The 15800-nt window shown below is 40.5% G+C and overlaps 1 protein-coding gene across 1 annotated transcript in view; it reads right to left on the bottom strand.

Annotated features, from left to right (window-relative positions):
* Positions 1–15800, bottom strand: part of LANCL3 (LanC like family member 3) — a 37793-nt gene that overhangs the window by 7932 nt on the left and 14061 nt on the right. Inside the window, exons 2-4 of the mRNA XM_050332477.1 lie at positions 3073–3196; positions 1803–2000; positions 269–476 (exon numbers count right to left, since the gene is read on the bottom strand). Coding sequence (XP_050188434.1) covers positions 269–476; positions 1803–2000; positions 3073–3196 — 530 coding nt within the window. The remainder of the gene's footprint in view (positions 1–268; positions 477–1802; positions 2001–3072; positions 3197–15800) is intronic.

The following is a 15800-nucleotide window of genomic DNA, read 5'->3' as shown; positions in this document are numbered from 1 at the left end:
GTGAGACCTGGTTGCACGCCATCCCTCCACATCCACCCCAGTTCCCTCTGAAAGAGCACAGGGTCGCAGGCAGGCAGGGAGGGAGGCAGCCTGGGAGAACATGATACTTCTCCCACCACAGGCAGCCTGGAAGCAGGACTGCAGAGCTCCTGCAGAGTGCACCTGCCCCACAGCTCATTGCAACTCACTGATCACAGACTGAGCTGCTTTATAAATGCTACCAAAACCTTCCAGCATTACCCTAAATCCAGAAGACAGGAATGCTAACCTTTGTGCCCTGTATATGTATTTTGAGTTTCCAGTGAGCCTATATAGCAGCAGGAACACATAAGCACTACCAGCCACTCCGTGGCATATTCCAGGGCCCTTCTTCAACAGGCCTTTCTGCCAAGTCAGCTCTCCACAGCGGATGCAAGTGTCCAGATATTGAGGCTTCTTGGAAACCAGGTAAGCTTTGGCAAACAGGTATGCAATGCCTAGGAAAAGAGCAGGGAGATTATCCTTCCTGGTAAGGACGCCAAGGGTTTCATAGAACACTTAAGAAAATAAAGATTAATACACTAACAAACTGCAGCCTCACGCTCTGCATGTGTCAGCGTCACCTCTGCTAAATGTGGAGGGGGGAGTATCTGCTGTGATAAAAAACCACATGGCAAGATGTACTTCTCCATTCCCCGTGACAATATTTTCAATATATCATTGAATTTCAGCGTTTACTCTCACATTCCCAGACTTTTATAAATTAAAACCAGCAGTCACATTTTTGCCTTTAAAACAGTAAACTCTTAGCACTGTCTTCTACTGGTGCCAAATCTCCATTCACCGCACCTACTTACACTGCTAGAAACACAAGGATGGGCAAGATAATTTCTTACATTGGTAACAGATAATTTTTTTTTTACTAAATGAGAAAAAGAAATTCAGGGGTTTTTTTTCCAGTGTGGCCCATGCTGCTTTATCCTAGTTATATACATCTATGCATACTTAAAAAGAAAAAAGCTATTTGGCTTATTTTTAGAAGGGATTTAAATAAATTAATCATAATAAAGTTTGGTAGGCAAAAGCTGTTTTTACTCCACTTCACTGGAGTGCCATTGCTAAGCCAATATCACTCGTTAGCAATAAAATTCTGCCTGGAGGTAAAGCAGCAGTTTCAATATACAGCATTACTTGCCAAAATTGCCAACAGACATCAGCTTTACCTCATGAACCCCAACTAAAGATTGATTTTTTTTTTCTGAAAAGCAGTTTTACATGCATTACTTTCAGAAAAAAATGCTTCTTGCTAGTACAAACTGTACTTCACATGAAAATATTTCGGTCAAATGTATGCATTATCCATGTGACAAGTGCAGCTTAAACTTTGATTCTGACAGGGGAAAAAAAAGAAAGGTATTCTCAAGTCCTTCCCCAAACTCACAGATGTGTCTGTATCTGTGTTCTTTCCCATACCATTTTTCTTTCCAGCCACATGCTGTCTTTTGACTTAGCTGTACCAGTCTTTGAGGTCTTGTCATGAATGGGAGCAAAAGCGGAAAATATACAGTTCAGGATCACCAGAACTCTTTCAGCTGTGATCACTTACACTTTTAAGGCAGAAAATACACCTATTGTTCCAGCTGCTTCAGCAATAAATAAAACACTCTGAACTGGAAGAAGAAGCCCAAATAGTTTGTCTGCATCTCATAAAAGGTCAAACCTGGTCAAATTTAACCTGAGATTATCTTCTACGTGGAATCACCTAATGTGACAAAGCAATGGGATCAGCATCTGGCTATTCAAAGCATCAATGGGAAAAGAACCTGGAGCTCCATGACACCAGTGCACCAGCTCATTCTCCCGCTCGATCGTCTCCCCCAGCTCAGGAGGCCAGTTGCTGTTCTGTTCCTGGTCCATGAGGAAATCCACACTCTGCCACACAAGCTCCTGATCTGCTGGCTGCAGGTACTCATAGTAGGAGAGCAGCATCTGAAGGATTGACGAAAGTCCATGAGCTGCACCTGTAAAGAAGTAAAACAATCAAATTAGAGGGTAGGTTTTGGTCCTACGTTCAACTCAAGGCAACTTTCCCTTGGGATTGATTTCTTTGTCAAGCACATGTCTCCTTCATCTTCTTTCTGCATATTACAACAGTGCTTAGAATAAAAGATTTCTAGGTGCAGAACACTATATTTTACTACTTCTGTCATTTTCAGTTCCTCCAGCTTTGCAAAAATATATATGAATTTTTTCTGCTCTCACTATGATATGACTGAAACTGAGTGCATGAAGTTAAACTGAACCTGAACTGAATACTGTTTTACAATATTATTCTTGACTCACTGCTGAATCTGGACCATTAGTTTGAAATATTTGTTGAATTCAAATTGAAACTGGGCCATAAATGGGTATTCTCAGTTACTGACTGACAGTATCAGTCAACTAAAACCTAAATTTCGGTGCAAGAACTGTCTGTACCTGCCAGGGTCCGTGGCACACAATGCAGTGACTTCTCCCGCTGGTTGCCTGCCAGAGAACTCGTTAATATATGCAAATCAGTCCCACACTTTCTGCATATTGCACCCTGAGGACCTTGCCAGGGAGCTGCTCAATGGCCTTTCCCCACTGCTTCAGATGAGCTGCAACTAAAGCTGCTCTTGATGGGTAGGACCTGGCCACATGTCTGAATTGTGCTGCTACAGCCCAAATCCCTTGGCAAGCCCCTGCACGGCAACAGCAGCTTACAAAAAACATCCCTGGCTGTTCCCTCAGGTAACCTGCTCCATACAGACATGGGCACCTCCTGCTGCCTCTGTCTGGCAAGGCAGATTTACCAGGGCAGAAAGGAGAAGAGGGAATGAAGCTGCTCCCCTGGTGCAGGACAGGCACCTCTTGTGTTCCCCAGTGCCCGGCAGCATCAGTTCTTCCCTCCAGCTCCTCGTTCCCCTTAACAGTTTTAGGAGGTTGGATGGTCCCAACTGGGTCAGGAGAAATCCCACACTGTAGGTTTTACGTATTTTATTTCTGAAGTGCCTACTAGCTCAGCATCTACACACAGCATCACTCCCAAAGCTGTTGGTGTGTTTTGCTCACCAAGATACTCCGTTCCGTAGTAGGAATACATGAGTGGGAATGGTTTCCTCTTCTTCACTGCATACTGTTTTCCTGATTCTAGTATGGCCAGGCAAATTGATTTTATTTGTGCTGGGGTCAGCACCTAAACAGAAACATCAAACAAACATCAAGTCTATTATAATAATTTAATTTTTTAAGACATTTTTCAGGACTCCGCTTTTTTGCTGGTGTACAAGACAAAGTACTGCCTTTAATCTTATAAGCATGCTGGAATGTACATCATTATTAAAAGTTCCTTACATAACACAGTCAATTTACATAATGGTTCTCAAAAACAGAGTTTCATCCCCTCTCAGGAAGGGAATGTCAAACATTTAGCTGCACAGATGAGGTGAAAAGAGGCCCACTAAGAGCTTTTCCTTCCCAGAGATCCAGCAGTCATGGACCTGGTAACACGCAGCAGGTAAGCTGCAGAACAGCAGCCCCCAGACTGGAGGAAGAGATGTTAGGATAAGACAAAGGAAAAGATTAGAAAAGTTGTGTTACAGGCTGTGTTATTAGGCCATACCAGGCTAGACAGATTTTTCTACAGACAAGATACAAAAAAGAGGAAGCAAAGAGGAGGGTACCAGGTTTTACTGAAAATCACTGTTACATATGTGGGTTCAGAAACATCTTAGTTAAAAACTCAGGCTCTCTTACTTCAAAAAGATGCGAAAAATGAAGCTCAGGACTGGTTTCTGTGAAGATAGATTAGCTATGCTTATGGGACTTTATCATCATGAACAGGTCAATGCTGCCTTTACTGCAGTCCTAAGAGACAACTAATGCCTTATTCTGTAAGTAAGACTGATAAATCATATATTTCACCAGACATGAACTTTTCCAAGTTACTGATCCAAAGCATTCAGTTTTACAGATTTTAACGACAACTCTATTTATATGCAATTCACTGCAATCATCAGCAATTTCCTCTGTGTCAGCCACATCTGTACATTACTAACCAACACCTAGGCCAATTAAATAATTTAACTGAAGTAGTGTTTTGGCTTTAGGGAAAAGCCTGTATGGCAGCAGTACTTTGAAGAAATATATTTCAAATTATGAAAAGAGAACTGAGAAAGAAAAAAGGCAAAATGAGACAGGAAAAAAAAAAAAAGAAAAAGGCTGCACAAATACTCTTGACAAGATAAATGGTAATCCTAAAACTAACTGGAATACCAAGATGATGTCTTTGAAATGTTTCTGAACTCGTTTGGGTTTGTTATAATTTGTATTATGACAGGATTTACCATTACTTCTTCAGTTAAAAAGTTTAAAAAATACTGATAGCATTAAGTGTGGAGGCAAGATATGTTATAAACTCTGTTCTCTCATTTGGCACGTAAAAGATGCTACAGAAAATTAATGTCACATAAAACTTGACTGAAAGCTAATGGCTAAAAAATCTTATTTGCCTGTCTCACCTTGCTCCCTGATAACAAGGGATTTTATTACAGCTGCTCCAAATGACTATTATATTTGTACCCTGGAGAACAACCTACTTCTGATCTTCATTAGTGTTCTTTTATGTTGCTGCAGTAGAAGTAAATAAGACATTAACATCTGGAGACTTCAGTAATTTTCAGTCATTTTTAAGTGAATCATTTTAGCTTCACAGAACTTAAGGAAACGATTTAAATCCTAAGCAAATGAGAGCAGAGACACGGGGAGACACAGTGAATTCTCTCCAGAGCTTTCATTTTAATATCTGCCAGTTTGGGATCTATTCCTCCAGACTCCATACCTTGTAAAAGCATTAGTAAGGTAACCCCTTAGAAATAAATGTAAAGGATAAAGTCTATTAATTGCAATTCTGGAAGGCAAAGGCACACTGGTTAGAAAAATCTTAATCAGTTCACTTTCCGTATGTAGCGATCCCTTTACTTAATACTGACAACTGGCTTTCAATACAGACCATGTTTTGCTAAGCTTATTTTTATGTGCAGAATATTTAACTTTTAGATGGAATTAATGCCTATTTTAAAATGCTGGTTGAGTGTTTTAAATGCATATAAACTTCTATCCAAATCCAGCCTTCCACAATGCTGCATAAAGAAGGATCAGCTAGATAGGAAAGCATTGTTCACCATTTTTTAATATAAAGCAAGTGTAAAAAGTCAAGCACTTAAGCAGTATGAATACTTAAGTGTATACACAGTATACCCTTTTGCCTGGCATAATGAAATATGCTAATGAATATCACCTCTTTTTCAGAATGCAAAAGCAGCCCACATGCAAAGCCACATGAAAAATGATATTTAGAATCGTGATTAGAATGGATGATAGAAATCAACCCACCTGATCCACTTCCACATTACCAAGGAAAATGGCAAAGAAAATGACCTGTGTATCTGGAAAACAACATTATCTTTTGCTAGCTATAAAATTACCTCTTAACAAGTGTCTCAATCCACAATCATTTTAGGGCTGTTGCCTGTTTCCCAAAACACTTAAATATGAAGGATTTGTATTTTCTCCTTATTCCAGGAAATGGTTGGCTAGAACAGAAAACCCTAACTGAACCATAATTATTAGTGGCCTGGCAAAATCTGGATAATCAGAAATAACATTTAAGATCTCCCTTGACCTGCTATATCTTATTTCATCCAATTCTGTCTTAAAACCTCCTCGGATTTCTTTCACCTCACCAAGAAAAGAAAATTGTGACTTGTCTCTGTATGCTCCCTCACAGTATATTTAATAAAACTGCTGAATCTTACAACCAAAACAACAATCACAGAATACATTAATCATAACCACCGCTGATGTAGCTGTGGTTCGACAGAGTTCATTTTCATTTCAGTGCAGTCACAATGCCTCCTTGCCCCTGGGAATTACTGAAGCAATAAGTTTAATTAGGAACAGAAAAGAAATAGACTGATCATCCTCAAGGCTTTGAGAGGATAAATTGCATATTGATATCACGTCCTCTGGAGCTGTCAGATGCTTTGATGAAGAATAAAGCCAATATGAGAATATGCTACCTAGAAGAAAACTCATGCCTGAGATAGATACATCTTTTGAGAAACTTCTTGAATGTCATTTAGCATAAGCATAGGTAAAATTATTCTTTATCCTGTCAGTACTTAGCCAAAAGTCTACTGGCACTAAGATACATATTGCTGGTGCTTTAAAACTTCAGCCAATTATTTTTGTACTTTTAAAGACATCACAACCTGTCCTATCAAAGAATTTCAGAATGGTTTGGGATGGAAGGCACCTTAAAGACCATCTAGTCCCAACTGCCTGCCATGGGCAGGGACACCTCCCACTAGACCAGGTTGGTCAAACCCCCATCAAGCCTGACCTTGAACACTTCCAGGGATGTGAACTTCTCCACCACAACTTGTTTCAGTGCCTCACAGTAAAGAATTTCTTCCTAATAGCCAGTCAAAAGCTGCCTTCTTTTAGTTTAAAGCCATTCCTCCTTCTCCTGTCACACCTGCCCTCTTAAGCTTTCAGCTATTTAACAAACACGTATAAATTACACATGTTCCTTTTCCAGGTTAAGTATAGGTGGTCTGTCCACTTTAGTCAAAACTGGTGATTTTGTCTCAAGTGATGTTAGAAATGTTCATTTTAGTCTCCTCAGCAGATTGAAGTTTGGAATACATGCATTCCATGTTTCCCCTGCAATTTCTGTATCAGTAGGTTGGTGGAGTCCTTTATTTACTGTTTTATATAATTTCTCACTGATTCCATGTGCTGTAAATAACTGCTTTGCTCACACAGGTGACAGCTACATTCCCACATACCTTTTACTTTAAGCACAACACTTAGGAAGCACTGTAATACTTAGTATTTGTACTACTCTCTGTGCCTAGGAGCCTGACCTACAGTAAAAAAGCCACTGTGATTGTTTTTAAAGTCTCTCCATTTTTCTCTTGTGCCACTGCAGGCAATATGCCTTTTCCCATTAAGGCATTCCACAGTTTTGTGACTTATTTAAGGCAGATACTTCATTCAGTAAATCCCTGTTAAAAGCCAGCAAGAAAGTGCTATGTCTACAGCAATCACAGAACACCATCCATCCTTTTTTGTTGTTAGCAGTCTTTCTCAATCTGAGATTGTTTAGTTGGAAGAGAAAGATTTCACAACTCCTTTTGATCTACTAGGAGACATTTTGCAATGTATCAGTTATGACAATGCCCAGCCCTGAATATGTGTTTTGAATGTAGACAAAAGTCTTGACCTTGAGAATTAGGAAGTAAAAAGCAGGACTAGTTCTTCTTTGCTTCTGATTGCTGTAACATTTTCCACACTTCATCATTCCTTGTACAAGCCCCTTGGCTCATGCTTTGCCTTTTGAAAACCACTGCTACATAAAACTGCACGATGTCCTGAGTATACTTGATGATTGTAAGCTTTTAATTCTCTTAAAAGAGCTGTTTTATTTTCTTAGAGCTCTTCCCTGTATGTAACTGAAGGCATTACTGAAGCCAAGTATCATTTTGATAGATGCAGAAGTACTTTTAGGAGGTAACAGCTACACTTACATTATTGTGGAAAAAATCTTCCTCTATGCATGTAAAAACATTTTAATATGTACCTAACACATCAAACCTCTCTCTGTCACACTTCCAAAAAGCCATTTACATGAATTTGATCAGACATTTTTTCTGATGCTGTACAAAGTGTCAAAATAAGCTGAAGAAAACGGGTCAGTCTGCAAATAACATTAGAGGAGTTTTGCCATTAGTGTCCTATGCCGGTAGCCCAGCAGAGGGAGCTTGTGAATTAGTTATAATAACCAAAAATGCTGGGAAAAAAAGATACAGATGTTTGTGTTCAGCAGGACAGCTGACTCAAGCAGAAGGATGATGGAGCCAACTTGGTAATTTAGTGATACCTTACTGCACTGTGTGATGTTCAAGTTCACTCCTTAAGCTTCATCTTTTTCTACCAAAGACAGGGGCTGGGATTATTCAGGGATCTTTCCATGCAGTGTCATGGCCAGGTTTTTTTCTCATATTAACAATGCTACAGACTGTGTGTAGACTCGGGACAGCTACTGGTATGATTCTGCCAGTTCACTGGAGAAGGGTACTTGACTGCAAGCTTGAGTAAACCAGACTTCCCTCTAGATCCCATCAGTATTGCTTGTTTTCAAACCATAAATTTGGGAGGGGGTGACGCTTGCCCTTTGCCTCAGCATAATGAAAAGAGCAATGTCAGTTATTGCTGTCCTGTTTTGTGGATCACTAATCATGAGCCCAATCAGAAACTGAAGGCTGCCTTTATTCCTGACGGATCAGATTACTGTTAAAGAAGACAATGCAGAACTTCTGTTAACCCTAACAGTGTAAAAAATGTCCACAGGTCTCATTAAACCATCAAATTCTGCAGTTAAACTTGTCCTTCAGAAGGGGAATGTGAAGCGTTGTGGAAAAGGATGGAGCTCAACTGTTACAGCAGACAGGAGGCTGGCTGAGAGCAGCTGCTGCTGCTACACAGTTGGTCCAATGCAATGAGCACCTCTAGTCCTTGTGTGTGTCAACTTCAGCACTGGAGAGTTTCAAAGCAAAACCAGCAACTGGCCTTTTGTGACAGCAACAACAGTCAGGTCTCTGGTGCACCTCCCCACACATACACGTACACTCTCTCCTTTGTGACTGCCTCTGATGGGCATTTTGATTTGTCCTACAATAATAACACCAGGTGGGAATTGCAGGAGTGCCCAGCTGGTCCAGTCTCCAGCAGCATTTTATACCCTTTTGCAGGACCAAAGCCAATCACCATCATCACAGCTCCCACATCTCTGGAATGCATTCATTACATGAGCATCCTGACAGCTCCTCCTGCAATTCCCACCTAATATCCTTACCTTGGGATAATTCTCACTTGGTGTTTGTATCTTAGGACAAATCACAATGCTCAGCAGAGGCAAGGACAAGAGAGAGAGTTGGTGTGTGAAGGGGGAGGATGCACAAAAAGACTCAACCTTTCTTCGAGCTCCCTCTATCCTGAGTCAGTGAAGGGAGAGGGAAAACACAAGTTTCTCCTAGTTACACTCAGGCCCCAACACCTTTCACTCTGCTGCACCAGGGTCTGGCTGGATACATCTATCCAGTTCTACTACAGTGGCTCTCCTAGGTCTTGGGAAGGAAACAAGAAATCCCCATTACCATCATTAAAGTAGAGAATCACAGCCCCCCTGCTCTCTGCTGCTGGAGAATTGAAGCAGGAACGATTTCAAGGAATGGATCTAAGATCAGAGCAGTTCTGATAACCACCATGACTGAGGAGGTATCAGCCTGCCTATTAAGAGCTTAGGTCCTGTTCAGCCAAAGGTGTCTGGTCAACAGCAGAGACAGCAGGGAATTTCTCGGGAGGACAAGTCCTGTCACAGAAGAAGAAGAAGTGAGGTACCCCAGGATGCACTGCTGTGTTGAGGCTTTCCAATGACAGCTGTCTGCACCCCAGCTGCGTGTTCTCTACTGCCTAGTAGAGGGTTACAGTTACCACAGAGAGCCAACAATTTAATTTCAAGCATCTCTTCCTAGAATTGCACCCGAATTCAAGAGCATGAATTGAAAAGCATGTTTAAAAACAGTAAAAAGATTTGCAAATTAACAGAGAAACAAACCCGGCACTGCTTGGAGAGGCTTCTTCTTGCATCACAGAATTCTACCCCAATGTTTTTCAACAGGCACATAAAATTATTCTTTTTCCTTTATTATTATTGTTCTTCACCATCCTCCCAGTGCATGGCTGAGCAATTGTGGGGACAAAGACCCTGGGAACTGTATGTATCAGGAATCACTTTTTTGTGATCCAAATTCTTGTTTGGAGCTCCCATGTGTCAACCACTCCTCCACCAGACACTGGAGCAGCTTATGAGATCTGCAAGTAAGTGGGAGATTAGTGCTGCACAGGTACTGCTTTCCTTCCATCTATTCTCCCCTCACAGGTAGGAGGAAGATTATTCATGCAGAAACTATCAGTGAGAAAACCTTTGACTCTGTTTAGTCCCAGTCAAAATGTACACCAGTACACGAGTCCTGCAATTAGCTGATGCCAAAACTGCAGTGAGGAGCTGTCAGCTCCTGATGGGAGATCTGTCCTTCTGCACTCTAGGAACCTGTCCCTGACAATTCTACATTATGATGATAAACATCTTCCAAGCTGTGCACCTTGCACTCTTTGTTTGGGTAATAGGCAGCCCAGTGTGCTGTAGCTGTGCTGCCCCAGGATCCCATTCTATTTTTTACACTGCTAAGCAAGGAACATCTGCTCTGCCTGTGTATACTGGATCAGCTTACTTCCTTTTAACAGCAGGTCTGCTGGTTCATCTGGAGTGAATCCACACCTTCATCTGTTCCACAGACATTTCTTGTAGCAAAGCTGTGCTGGTGCTTGAACTGGTTGATGGATGGCAACCTATGCAGAGGTTTAAGAAGTATTATCCATTCTCCCAGCTCCAGAGGAACAGGAAACAGGATTCAAGCCTTAGCAAAAGATAAAAACTTTGTAACCATGAATGACTGTCCCCAAACACTCCAGGAACCATGGCAGTGTCTATAGACTAAATTAAAACATGATGCAAGTCCAGTTTAATTGGACACCACTGTTTGCTGCTAGAAACTTAGGCAGACTGCTCCTTGGGAAAATGAATTTTTTAGTGTCTGTGCCCAGGTCAGCACAAGATGGGCAGAACTTGATCTCAGGTCAGTAGGTAAAAGCTAACATTGTTCAAAGGGAAGCTGACCTAGGCTTAGAGTTCTACAAATGAAAATGGCAACTGTATCTAGAAACCAAAATAAGCTGGTAAGCCACATTTTAAGGTGTCCTGGAGGTTTCCAGAAAGAACTGGACATTTCCATTACTTCATTCTTTGGCTTCATCTGTAAAAGAAAGCACCCAGCATCAGACAGGGCACTGATAGAATAAAATGTAATGCGTTTACTTCTGAGGAGTACAAATGTGCAACGAGAAATGTTCATGCTAGAACTTCTTATGATTATGAATTGTACAGCTGACAAGTTGGTGAAGACACAGTTAACTCTGAAGGTGCCACTAAATACAGAAGTGAAATCAGGTACCCGAAAAGCACTGCTGCGAGTGGTAAGAGGAAACAAGGACATCTCTGACACATCTCCAAAATTTAAGTTCTGAGAAACTTTATCTCATTTTCTATGAGAAACTGATAATACCTGTGAAGTTCCTTTAAACTGATGTTTGGCTAACAAAGACAAAGGGACAAGAGCACTGTGTATCACTTCACAATTAACAAAACTTCACTGCAGTACTGATTTCTCCTGGTAGTGGTTATGTCCTTGGTGGCTGGCTGGTATTTCTTGTCAGTGTTGGGAAGGGCGAGCTGGATGCTGTGTGGCAAAAGGTGGCACAAAACAGAGACAGGGTGGCCTAACTGGCCTTGGGAGAGAGGGAAAGGGGGTGAAGAGAGAGGGAGAGGTGAAAGAGGTCCTGTGTCCTATAGTCTTAGCAGGTTATGTCTGAAGAGAATGGTCTACATCCAAATTCACTGTCATACTGGGCTGGAGAAAACAAGTCAGTGGTTTGTATACAGCATATTCGGATGATTGAAAGTTTTTCTACTGCACCCTTCACTGAAGTATCTCCCTGACCAAACCACTGCACAGAACCTGTATGATCACACCACCTTTCCTCTATTTTCTATTTTATTGTAAGCGCCACTACCATGCTGCAATTGTATATAACATTAAAGCTTCACTTGTTTCAACAACAGTGATTATGTTGTTCATCTGAGATTGCCAAAAAAAAAAGAGAAAAATAAGAGATTACACTGAAAGCAACTACATAATACAATAAATAAGAGAAGTACAGGATGGGGACAGAGAAAGATTGATTGCTGGTTCCTTGAGAATATCTCCAAGGATGCTCATCGTTCAATTCATCTTAAGTAACACCATCATCTTAATCACTCAGAGTGATGGAAAAGAGCCTTTTTAGTCTCATGCAGCTTTTTTTTTTCTTTTCAATTTGTCAAAGTCATTTCACCTATTAGATGATTAATATGGCTTTTAATATCAAAGTCCTCATTGACCTGAACGGGTCATTGACCTGAACAGTGAAGGGCTGGGAGAGAGGGTTGTTACTCCTGGCAAGTATTATATAAGAAATGTTGTAAGTTTTAGCACTTGGTTAGGGTTTTTATGCCATGTAATTATTCTTGCGAATTCTTGTTACTTCATGTCTTGCCAGTAACACCATGGGGTTGGCTCACAGTCTGTTGAGACTGATAACAACTGTGTCTGATGAAGCCTTTAAAGGCTGAGACTACAGGAACATGGCTTACCTGACAGAGTAAAATGCTGACCTTGCTTGCAGAAGCTGAGTAGAGAAACCTAACATTTACAGCTGAGCAAATATCTAAGTGTTCAAGGACTGATCCTGCTCTCAGTTTTTAGTGGGTTTGGAGGGAACTGACCAGCATATGCATTGTCATTCATTGCTCCAAACCAATGTGGAGTGCATGACTTACACACAATAGAAGTATTTGTGGGTTTTAATCACTTTTTTTCCAAGGATGTGCACACTCTATGCCTCTTATTGAATAAAGCTGCATTTATAAGCAGTTCTCCCTGGCACTCTGAGAGAACTGTGCTTCACATCAACAAATATTCTCATGAAGACTGTCTCCTGTGACGAGCCAGGCAATACATTGTCTTCTATATATAAATAAGAGAGATTAAAAATTTCAGTTGAGGTATGAGGCACCACTCCCCTGAAGAGAAAATTCCTAATACCGGTCTATAGTTTGTGTTGAGCTTTAAACTCTTGCCGTGAATCTTTTTTGCTACTACAAACACACTGTTTGAAGAATTAAAACGAAATGAAGAAATTTGAAGAAATAAAATAGCGGTAAAAGGAAAGATTGCAGTTTATACACCCACCAGCAAACTGTGCTGGATCAAATGGTGTCTGATCTTGCTTGATATTCGGTTTAACAGGAATTCATTTGCCTTTCAAGCAGTTATACTAGGTCATGGTTCACAGATGCAGCTGTGAACTGTTTTCCAGGGGGAATTTTTTTTCTGTCAGGACTACAGGATTTGGCCTGGAGCACACCTGTCAAAAACATTTTATCACTTTCCAGCTAATCAAATATTACAATGTAAGCAATTGTACATCCATTTAATTTTACATATGAAGTGGGTTGCTGGGTATCATAACTTTAATTCTTCTTCCTTTTTTTTGGCATCCTCGGTGTTTTATTTAGCCATGGCTGACAAGCAGCAACTCACAAAATATGCCAGGGCCATTTGTAATCCAGAAGACAGAGACTTCATTCTATACATTATTAAGCAGCCTTATATTTTTTTCCTCTTTACGTTAAAGATACTACATTCCTTATCTGTCATCATCATCCAGTCCTTTTATCTTCCTCATGCAACAATTCCCAGTCTACTTCAAATGCCTTTAGGCTTGTTTTCTGAGTGTTCAGACCTCCTCCCTCTGCACAAGTGAACGTGCGTCATTCACTGGCTTACCAAAGTAAATAAGAAAACAGACATGACTCCTCAAAGCCTCATTGCAGAAGTGTCAGAACCAAAAAAAATTGATGGGGGAGGAGAAGCTACAGAAAGTAGCATTTGGAAAGCTATCCATGAAAGACTTTATAGCTTCTTATTGTCAAAGCTTGCAGAGACAAACTACAGAAAAGTAAAACAGTATTCTTTACTTTATTTGTTTCTAATTAAAGTTCAAAAAGAGAACGAGGTTGCTATGAGCATTAGAGGCTCCCAATCACAAGGCTGTCAGCTGTGGGGTTTTCTTCCCCATTTAAAACCAATAAAAACTTGGGCTTTTATCTTGACATGCTACCTCGGGATGCACGGAGTGTGCTGATTGTGGCTGTATAATACATGTACATTTTTAACAGTTCAGTACCTTAGAGGAGTCCTTGACCTTCTCAAAATCCTACACTCATAGAAGAGAAGAACCTAAACTATATGTGACAATTTGCTTAGTGCTGTGAACAGCTCAGTGAAAATCTCAGCTCAGTCTATCGCAGAGCTGTAGAAAGCAAACAGAAAGTGTTAGGATGCTGAAATGATTATTTAAAGGCTACTTTAGCAGTTATTGTTTTGTTCTTTCTTCTGATAATTCTCCAGGTCTGTTCTCTCATTATTAAAATAAAACAAAACAACAACAACAACAACAACAACATCAACAAAACACACAAACCAACAACAAAAAAACCCAAAAAACCAAAACCAAGCAGAAACAGGTATTTTAAAGCAAATTAAGAGATTCTCCTAAGCAAAGCTAAATGGATGGCAACATTTATTTTCTGGACAGGAGGTAATTAATGTGTTAAAGTATACAAAATTATTTTATCTTTCAATGTCAAAACCAAAATGATAGATTGTAAAACGCTGCAAGTTTTAAGACAAAATATCTTTCTGCACAACCAAGATTCAAGTAAACCAGAGAAATTATTTCTGCAAAATTTAGCTGAGTCCACTCTCACTGTGGAATTTTAACAAACCAACTGAACCTTAAGATGAGAATTTATAGGAGGATTTTGGCTTAACTGCCAGAAGTACTCCACCACTCCAAATGGAACTAAATAAGAATTCTTCAGAGCCTGTGTTGCTTAAATAAATAATTTATCTCCTTTCAACTCATCAAATATTTCAATGTAAGAACATTTATTCCTGACAGATGTTGCAAGGCTAAATCTTACAATCAACTCCCAGAACTCAGCCCACCAATTCCAGATGAAAAATAAACTCTTGTGTTTCAGAGCATTAAGTCAGTCCGTTAAAAAACGCAGGTTAGGAATGTTACAGACAACACATTTCAAAACTAGCTTCCACAGACATTTGTGCAGCTACTCTGAGTCATCTAATACTGGTACAAGATATTAAACCAGACGGAGCATTGGAAACAAATCTTGAAGAAGAGAGATTTGTTTGTATACTACAGTACTCCTCACTGCAAACAAGGGGAAGCATCCAACTGTTTGGACAATGTCCATGCTGTGCTGTATGTAAAACAGTTTGAAAAACTGTTATTTAAACCTGTTCTGCAGTTAGTGTGTCTCTACCATGTAGGAACAGTATTCTTGCATGCTGACACCACGGGTGACAAAGAAACAAGAGTGACTTGGGAGCCTAGAGTTTGAGGCACTTCCCTCCAGGCCCTGCTCTGAAGAATATTTGAGTATTTTATATAAGTAATTTCAATCAGAGGGAGTATTTTATATAAGTAATTTCAATCAGAGGTGCAATAAGAGAGATTTGCTCTAGCCATCAGCACACACTCAGCTTAGAGGCATCAGCTTAAATTCTTGCACTGTGTCAGAAAAAGAGGGGATGTGAATTTGAATTGCCAGGTTAGTGATGAAGTCTCAAGGTTATTGCACATAAAAAGGAAGAGACTATGACCCCTACTTGTACTGCAATTTGCTTAGAGCCCATTTGGTCTTGAAAACTGTAGGGTGACAGGAGGTGAACACATTCTGCCCTTGCCACTGGGAAAAGACACAATTCTTAGTTCGCTTTTACTCCACATCAGGTCAGACCCTGCCTGGGGGTCTGTGAGAAGAGCACCTCCAGCAAACTGGGAGAGATGAGCTCGGTGGGATGTACTCCCCAGCTGCAGCTCTACAGCCTCCTTTGTAGGAGCTAGAGGTGAGTCTTGGCAGGTGAGATGGAGAGCAAAATGCCACTACTGGGGGAAGAACTGGGAGGAGTTGCATAAACACCATGGAG

Source organism: Myiozetetes cayanensis, unplaced genomic scaffold, assembly GCF_022539395.1.
Source record: "Myiozetetes cayanensis isolate MyiCay16 unplaced genomic scaffold, myiCay2020 scf5-8, whole genome shotgun sequence".
Taxonomy (NCBI): Eukaryota; Metazoa; Chordata; class Aves; order Passeriformes; family Tyrannidae; genus Myiozetetes; species Myiozetetes cayanensis.
This window is presented reverse-complemented; position numbering and strand designations above follow the sequence as displayed.